Source organism: Neophocaena asiaeorientalis, unplaced genomic scaffold (genome assembly GCF_003031525.2).
Source record: "Neophocaena asiaeorientalis asiaeorientalis breed wild unplaced genomic scaffold, Neophocaena_asiaeorientalis_V1.1 scaffold134, whole genome shotgun sequence".
NCBI classification, from domain to species: Eukaryota; Metazoa; Chordata; class Mammalia; order Artiodactyla; family Phocoenidae; genus Neophocaena; species Neophocaena asiaeorientalis.
Genome location: NW_020185339.1, coordinates 7,788,828 through 7,798,593, shown reverse-complemented (window position 1 = coordinate 7,798,593; position 9,766 = coordinate 7,788,828). Strand labels below are relative to the sequence as shown.

The window sequence follows — 9,766 nt, the reverse complement described above, 5'->3', positions numbered from 1 at the left end:
ATATATATATAAAACAAACAGACATTTATTTACGCTCAACAACTCTCTTCCTTTTACACTAACCTGCAATTATTTTATCAGTTCAGTATTTGTCTATAAGAGAGCCCTTGCCCCTACAGCCACTTAACACAATGCTTCCAAGCCGTCTACTGATCCTGGCATTTCCTCCTACAGATCCTACCCCGGCCACCAAAGCAGTCCACCAAGCTCATCCACCAAACTCCACTCCCTTGCCAGCATCCCACACTCACTCTGCCACCATTCTTTTGTTGCGTACACCAAGCAAGGCCTAACGTTACAGAAGAAAATCCCATACTAGGTCAGACTGATACCAACCTAAACGCTACTTGGCAATCCCACTATTATGGTTCCTCCACTTTCTAGCTGTATTCCTAGTCCAGTGGATCCCTTAATCTTCACAATGGATCCCATCTCTGATGCCTTCTCTGAGAACCTGCCCTATTAATTCTCCCTTCTACTATAGTATTTCTCTCTACTGACTTTCTCCTGTCAATGTCTGAACATGCTCAAATATCTCATCTTAAAACAAATCTCCTTTTTGTCCCACGTTCTTTTTCTATCTACCCTACATATTTCTCCCCTTCAAAGGCACAATTCCTAAGAGTTTGCTATCTTAACTGTTCCCAATTTCTTATCTTTCTTATTCCTCATCCTATTGCCATCTAGCTTCATCACTGTTTCCAAAACTGATTTCACAAAAGTTATCAAAGATATCTTGTCAATGGATAATTTTTCAGTTGTCTTAACTGGCTTTACTTTTGAGTTATATATAAAACTGTAGGTCACTCCCCTTCCTTCATAAAACCCTGTTTCATTCTCCTGGGATATAACATTCCTTTACAAATCTTCTTTGCCAATCCCTTCTCCAACAGATCGTTAAATGCTGACACTTCTTAGGACTGTATTCCAACTCCTTTCTTTTCTCAAACTACAATTCTTTCCAAACTTTTCACAGCTCACAATGAGAAATATATTTTACATCAAGTGTGTGTGTGTACACATATGAGTATCAGATAACAATTTCACAGATCAGATTAAGTAAGCTCTGATCTTTTGATCCTATTCTATTTCATTAAAAAAAAAAACTGTACTGTCTGAGAATCACTAAACTGATCTACACAATTGTAACTGTCTTCAACTACTCTATTTAAGCTGATGACTTCCAAATCTACATTTCTAGTGCATACGTGTCTGTTAAATTCTAAACCCATAAAGCCAATTTCCTCCTCAACAGCTCCACATGGATAAAGTCCTTCAAACTCACCATGTCCAAAATTGGAGTTCTCAGCATCTTTCCCCCAAACATAGTCTTCCTCCATAGTCCCCTACCTTGGTAAACTGCTGAACTAGTCTCCCAAGCAAAATACCAAGGAGTCATTGCTGAGCCCTCCCTCTCTTTTTCCTCTGTCACCCCCCAACCCAATCAATCACTAATCCCTGAGAAATTTTCCTCTATATATTTCTCCACTTTTTTTTTAAAAAACTCACGGAACTGTCACTCTCATCCAGGCTGTATTCACCTCGCCTGGACGGTACAGTCTAGTAATGAGTCCTCTCTCTTATACTGTATTCTTCCAAATTTATAAATGCAATTCTAATCATTTTGTGTTACCTACTCTTACAGTTATCTATTGTACAATAAACCACTCGAAACGTAGTGGTTTAAAACACTAAAATTATTTGCTCATAATTCTACAATTTTGGCAAACTGGGGGAGGGGGGCAGATGGGGACTGCTTGTCTCTAATCCACATAGCATCTGCTGGAAATCCCAATATGCTTTCCTCACTCACATTTCTGGTCCTTTAGCTAGGTGACTAGAACAGCTAGGGGTTGGCCAATTTGGGCTTTCATACAGCTGGTAGTATGTGGATGGTGAGACTTTTACATGGAAGCTGACTTCCTCCAATATACAAAAATAGAAGTTACCAGATCTTTTTAATGCCTGGTCTCAAAAGTCCTAGAATGTCACTTCTACTACATTCTATTGGTCATAGCCAATAGACTGGCCAACAGACATGGCCAGCCTAGAACTAAACAGAGGTAGGGGTGGAAGAGGAATAGACTCCATTTCTTGATGGGCAAGTTGTAAGGACACATAGAAAAAGAGCATGTGAGATGAAAGACATTGTTGCAGTCATCTTTGAAAATGAAATATACCACTGCCCACCTAATTTACATTCCTTCCACATGCCAAATATACTCAATGCCCTTCCCCTAATCAAAATGTCATCCTATTACAGCACTGGCTGTAAGGCCAGGATCTTGTTATCTAAATCAGGTTCAAATGCACATGTATTCCTTGGGTTTAGTTCCGCATATATGGTTCCTTTTTCTTTTAATTAAATTTTTTTTTTTTAATTTCTGGCCACGCAGCATGCAGGATCTTAGTTCCCTGATCAGAGACTGAACCCATGCCCACTGCAGTGGAAGGGTGGAGTCTTAACCACTGGGTCACCAGGGAAGTCCCCATATGGTTCCTTTGATACAGCTCCTCTTAAATCAAAATCCCATTGCCTCAAAAGATAACTTATCTGCCCCAGTGCAGTAAGCCGGGGATAGAATTGCAATAAGACACTTGAGTTCAAAAGCTGTAGGGAATAGGGAGTTACACAGAAGGCACATATCAGTGCCATAACAATTGTGAAATCTGCTAGGGACACGTCATCAGCAACTTGACTAGAACAACAGTTCTGCTCCCTGAAAACAGTCCTCTGTTACTGTTGACTCTACCCTCTGGGCTCCAAGCTCGGAGCTCCATCCTCGGGTCACATTTCGTAAGAAATGGTCCACGTTTGCAACAGTGTAGCTTTCTCAGCTTGCTTCCTGCCCATATAAGACTGGAATTCCCCACACATACAAAGGTTCTTTTTAGTTGAACTTTGTCTATCCTTTTCTGTCTAAGCTGGTGGTGCTTTGATTAGTACCATCCTTGTAAAAACTTTGTGGATTTCCTATGAATTTAATTGGAAATAACTCAATTAAACAGACATCACACCCACTAATCTCTGAGATAGGCCACTTCCTTCTTAGGGCTGTCTGTCATGGTACTGTAGGACAGCAGACTTAAGAGCTTTGAAGCTCTTTGGACTAGCTGAGACATTCTTATAAGGTATGCCTTTAAGACTCTTTTCAGTGCTTGTCTCTTGCTGAAAGGCTCTAAGAGGCATTGTCTTAAATCTTTCTGAGGTCTCAACCAAAAAAATCTTACAGAAGAACTCTTGATCTGATCCTTATTTTGAGGTCATTTTTTTGCACCCCGCGATTTGAGAAGAATTAGATAAGCAGAGGGAAGGGAGAGAATGTTCCACAATGGAGAATGAGAATAAATAAAAGCACAGTCTTATGGGGAACAGGGAAGAAAGTCATCTAGCTAGGTTCATGATGGGGGAAAATATAAAATGAAATTGGAAGGGAAGAGTAAAGTCAGAAATACTAACAGCTCTAACTACAAGATTATGAAATCTGTAATTTACGCTCTTTATTGCTGGTTTCTGCTTGCTGATCCAAATGTTGCTATATCAGATACACTTGGAGAGTGTCACAAATACACAGACTCACCCTAGAGATTTTGAAAGGTTGGAGAAGAAGCTACATCTAAGCAAAGAAAGCTCCCAGGTGATTCTCTGATACAGCCAGACGTAGGAGCCACTGCTCTAGGCAACAGTCAACCACTGGCTTTTTGAGAATGGGAGTGTCATAAATGCAGATACCTAATGAAGTTTTCAGTTATAAGCTTGAATAATAAAAATCTGTATTCTCATTTATAATTTTCTATTTCTCTTTATTCATATCATTTCCCTAAGAGACCTACTTCATAGGATCCATGTGTTCTCTGACCATATACATCTATAAGAACCCCAGTCCCATCACAGTCTCATCTTAACATGTAACAATAATTTTCTGTTTGGTTGTCTTGTTAAGAAAGATGAGCCTGGTATATTGGAAGGCAAGTTCCTAAGAGGAGTTAGGATACTATGGTACTAAGTAATGTATGTATGGAATAATAAGGACCTGACCTAAGATGATGATAGTTAAGAAGGAAAATGAAGATAAACACCAGAGCTGTGACACTTTAAACTTCTAGAAGAAATCACAAAAAGTGTTCTTTGCAACTTTAGGGTAGACAAAGATTTCTTTAATGGTGGGAAAAAGAGCTCGAGCCATAGGGAAAAACTGATAAATTGGATTTCATCAAAATTAAAAACATCTGTTCTTTGAAAGAAATCATTTAGACAATGAAAAGGCATGCCAAGACTGGAAGAAAATACAACATATACAGCTAGCAAAGGATGATACTGAAATATATTTTAAAATTCTTAAAACTCAATAAGACAAGCCAAATTTTTAAATGAGCAAAAACGTCTGAACTGACACTTCAGATATACAAGTGGCCAATGAGCATATGAAAAGATGCTCAACATTATTAGTCATCAGGGAAATGCAAATTAAAACCACAATGTGATATTACTATACATCCACTAGAATGGCTAAACTAAAAGAAATCAAGGTTACAGAGCAACTGAAATGTTCATTCACTGCTGACAAATGTAAAATGGTATAACTACTTTGGAATACAGTTTTGGCCATTTCTTATAAAGTAAAACATACACTCACCATATGACTTCACAACTGTACTCCTAGATACTACTCAAAGAAAGAAAGAAAAAAAACTCCACATAAAGCATTGTACACATTATGGAGTTATATCAAAAGACACAGGAGCCAGAGTTAAGGTTTGTAAAATTTGAGCCTCAAAAATCTAATGACTAGGGCTTCCCTGGTGGCGCAGTGGTTGAGAGTCCACCTGCCGATGCAGGGGACACGGGTTCGTGCCCCGGTCCAGGAGGATCCCACATGCAGCGGAGCGGCTGGGCCCATGTAAAGAGAGGCCAAAAAAGGGAGAGGCCCCCGTACCCAAAAAAAAAAAAAAAAAAAAAAAAAACTGACTAAATTGATCAAAACTTTAAAAATATAAACCTCTGGAGTCATAATTAGGTTCAAATTTTAGCTCTATCACATATTAACTGTGTAAACTACATTAAGGAAATTACCCTTACCAACTGCTCAGTTTCTTCATTTGTGAAACAGGGAGAATGATTTATATACCATAAGGTTCTTATAAGAATTCCAGGAGCTAATAATACATGTAAAAAGCACTTAAGAGACACAGGGAACTTTAAATGTTGGTCATTATTACTATCAATAAGGTTTTGGAATTCTAATTCTTTCCATTCAGAAGTTGAAATACTGATCTAGAGTACTTGAGTTACGGCAGACCTATCAAAGAGGTTTTCTAGATATTTGTTAATCCCCGATAATTTATCTTCACCATAACCAAGAGTTAATGGGTTTATCTTATTTCAAACACACCTCTGACACCTGAAAACTATGATGTGGAATTTCAGTAGGTAAACCAGAGGGAGATATTATACATTACAAAAACCCAATAGGTTGACTTTAAAAGAGAAGTACGTTCAGTATGTAATTCACTCTACAACTATTAATTTACCCATAACTTACCCAGGAATATTTAGGTGTAAATCAAGATATAACTAACACTACGGACACTGTAAATGCAAAAGTTAGAGGTTGTACATGGCCATCCATACTAAAAGAATTTCCAACTGAGCCTCTATAAGATGCTGAAGTACAGCAAAAGTCGAAATATCAGCCTTCAACTCAAATAGAATCATTTATTTAAAACAATGATAACAGTAATAATATTGTTGTTGTGGTTATTATATTATTATTAATCAGCTATCATGAGTGGTTATCATTTACCAGGCTATGTTCTAAGCTTTTTATATGTATTAACGCATTTTAAGCCTTATAAAAATCTTATGTGCTGGATAGATACTATTATTATCTTCAATGCATGAGTTCTTTACAGTAAAATATTTGTAAGCCCAAAAAATACGTCACCACCGGAAGTAGACTTTATGTCTTCTTTTTAATCTAAAACACTGGTACTTAGGAGGCAATAACCATTTATCTTGACTTTCCTATAGGAACTATATTTCAGTGTTTATTAGGTAGCCTTAAGATAATTAAGATCTTTCTTACAGGAAAACTTCAAGCGTAAAAAGAATGACAGAATTAGAAAATCACCATTTTTCCACCCTAATGTTGTTTTCCACCCTAATTGATCTTGATAATCAAAGAGTGCTTACACTTTTAGGTGAAAAGTTGATGGCGAACAGAATATTTACTAGGTGCCAACTGTCTTTTACTTTCAGGTTATATGGGGAGAAAAGATGCAACTTTCAATTGAAGAGGATCAGGCTGCCACCACCTGAACCTACTGATCAATCTCACATCACTAATAGTGGGACAATTGTATGTTGAGTGAATTCTCATGCGAGGCAGCATGAAGTGGTACACATCCCCTAGAAAACAATCTTGCCAAAAATGTTCAACCTGAATGTAGTCAAGCCTTTGCATTTAACTTCCAGTTCACAGAAAATACAAAAGACAGGGGGAAACAAATAAAACAATACTGCAAGGAGGCAATCAAATCGAAAAGGTCCAGCACTCTGTAGGGACACTGACCTAGTTTCTTAAAAAAGTCAAAGGCACAAGAGAAAATAAAATAAGAGTAAACAAGGAAGCTCTTTGGGATTAAAGGAGATTTAATTATATAACAACCAAATGCAATGCATGAACTTTTCTTGGATCCTGGTTTCAAGAAGCTTATTGCAAAAAACTTGGGGACAATTGGGGAAATTTAAATTTGAGCTAGGTGTTAGCTTATATTAAATAATTATCATTAACTTTGTTAGATCAAATAAAGGTTTTATGGTTATATAAGAAAATGTTCTTAATTTTTAGAGATGGATTAAGTATTTGGGGGTACAACATCATGAGGTCTATGATTTACTCCAAATATTCCAGCCCCACCCCCAAATAAATAAAATAAATCCAACAAAAGGTTAATAATTTCTTACATCTACTTGATGGATTTATTAGTGTTCATTGTACTATTCTCTCAAATTCCCTGTTTGCCGGAAAATGTCTGTGACACATGAAAGTACTTTTAACGATTAGTAACTAACCTTTTTGTTGTTTCATTAAATTCCAAGTTAAAGAATTCCTCTAAATATTCTAGTACACAGGTATATGAATCAGATGAACCATATTTATTACAGTCAAAATTCTGGTGCACAGAACAAAAAAATCACATAAGCTGCATCCTTTCAGAATTTTATCTTAATGAAGCTTATGTATACCATTGTATACCATATATCCATTTTCAAAAAAGCATTTAGTAACAAAAATGTTAACTTTCCAAAATATATTCAACAACCAAGCAATAAATTTTAGCATAGTAGTAATTGTTTTTATCTTGTTAAAGTTTTTCCAATTCCTGTAATGCTATATAAAAATGTCTCCATCTAACACTTGACTAGAAAAACATTTTCCACTGGAATAAGTTAGAAAATGATCATGTAACTTACTATTAACCAGTTAATATTCATTTAAAAAGAAGTAACTAAAGCCTACTTCAATGAATAATTCATAAAGTAACAACACTAAAACCTGACTAACTATACAGACAGTATAACATAATTGTTAAGACTCTAAATTTTTAAAAATACTTGATAACCTAAGTACATATCAGCTTTCAAACACCAAATTTAAGTTCTTAATTTTAAAAGCAGAAGTCTTTCCACCACAGTTACCAGTAGTACCACAGGAGAGTTCAAAGCATTTGATCAAATAAACTTTAGCTAAGAAGCAGAATCGAATATACAAAAGGTATCAATTATGAATTAGGAATTCCATAATCCCTGGAAGTCCCCAAGACTCTTTTAAAGGGTCTGCAACGTCAAAACTAGTTTCATAATACTTTTTCACTGTGTTGACATTTTCACTGATAGTGCAAAAGCAACGCTGGGTAAGACCACTGGCACTTCAGCACATATCAAAACAGAGGCACCAGACTGCAGTAGTAGTCACTGATTTCTTCACTGCCATGCACTTGCAGTAAAAGAAGGCCAGTTTCACTTACAAATGTCCTTGATAAAGCTAGACATAAAAATTAAAGAGATTTGCAAAAACTGTAGAATAGTAGTTCTCAGCCAGAGACAATTTTGTCCTGCAAGGGACATTTGTCAAGATCTAGAGCTGTTTCTAGTTGTCACAATCAGGAAAAATGCTATTGGCATCTAACGCATAGTGGCCAAGGATGCTGCTAAATATCCTACAATGCACGGGATATCTCCCCTCAACAAAGAATTATCCAGCCCCAAATGACAGTAGGGCCAAGGTTGAGGGACCCTGAGGGAAAAGAATACTACTCTTCTCATTCTCACTCAACTTTTTTTTGGTGGGGGAGAGGGAGACAGTTATTTTTCATAAAAATATTTTAATCATATTAATCTGTGATAGGTTTATTATTTAATTTTAAATGAATTAAGAGTAAACATTTTAAATAAACTATTACATATAAAATAAGCTACAGGATTTATTATATGACACAGGGAATGTAGCCAATATTTTTATAATAAATATAAATGGAGTATAACCTTTAAAAATTGTGAATCACTATATTGTACACTTGTAATGTGCATAGTATTGTACGTACATCAACTATACTTCAATTAAAAAAACACTGAACATTTTTTTAAGGTTTTAGTTTTAATTTACAATACAGTTAAGTATCAGGAGGTTACCTAACCCGCATAAATGAAAGTTCTTTGGGGGCTTCAGTAATCTTTGACAGTACAAAGGAGTCCTGGACCAAAAAGTTTGAGAATCACTGAATTAGAAGAATGATACAAGTAACCAAATATGTTGTAGAATATAAGGGGAATTAAAGGACTCCAAAGGAAAATGCATTCATTTCAAGAGTATTATGAACGAGCAAAACAAACATCAACCTTTATAAAACCAAACAGTCCAAAAGAAAAGTCATGATAGACCCCCAAATGTCATTTTCTCCCTAAACACACACACACACACACACACACACACACACACACACACGCACATGCACACACACACCACACCACACAATCAAAAACAACAAAAAACATTAAAAGTACAACTCCTTACCCTGGCTATGAGGACTTGCTGGACTAAAACATGGCTGATACAAATCTTTGGTTGGCGTTGGAAAAGCTTCTTTCCCTTGGCGTTGACTCATCTTTCCTGGTGTCAGGTGTTGAGTATCGTCACTGTTTGCTACCACAGCTCAAGGAAAGAAGGGAAAAAGAATTAGTACTTAATTCATAGATTTACATAACAGCATAGTTAATAACATGGAATAGAACTACGACTGAAATGGCCTCAGTGGTTATATTCATTTTACCAACTCAATACTTTAATAAAAAATTAACATAATTGTTTTATTTTTAGTTTGTTATCAATTCAAGAGGAATTTATAGGTAAGAGTCAAATTATACAAATTATAGACCTCATAAAAATGAAAGTACATATTCTGATAATGAAAGTACTCCAAGGTTTACTGTCAACCTTTCATTGTGTTATTAACTCTATATATTTGCCAATAGAGCAGTAAGCAAAAGACAATGTCATTTCACTGAAGAAATACAAATGGTCAGTAAACATATGAAAAGATAGTCAACCTCATTAGTAATGAGAAAAAATACAAATTAATAGCAGTATAAAATGGTATTTTATATTCACTAGAATTTCTACTCTAATTTCTAATTTTCATGGAAAGTAGGTGTGATTCTTGTTTTAGAGATGGGGAAACTTTAGGTTCAGAGATTGTCTTGCCT

The 9,766-nt window shown here is 35.9% G+C and overlaps 1 protein-coding gene across 4 annotated transcripts in view; it reads right to left on the bottom strand.

Moving 5' to 3' along the window:
• OSBPL8 (oxysterol binding protein like 8) overlaps positions 1-9,766 on the bottom strand; it is a 185,879-nt gene that overhangs the window by 83,057 nt on the left and 93,056 nt on the right. For 3 of the 4 annotated variants that reach the window (XM_024736487.1, XM_024736489.1, XM_024736486.1), the window contains one exon: positions 9,078-9,215. In XM_024736487.1, coding sequence (XP_024592255.1) covers positions 9,078-9,215 — 138 coding nt within the window. The remainder of the gene's footprint in view (positions 1-9,077; positions 9,216-9,766) is intronic. The other variant, XM_024736490.1, reaches the window with a different exon arrangement.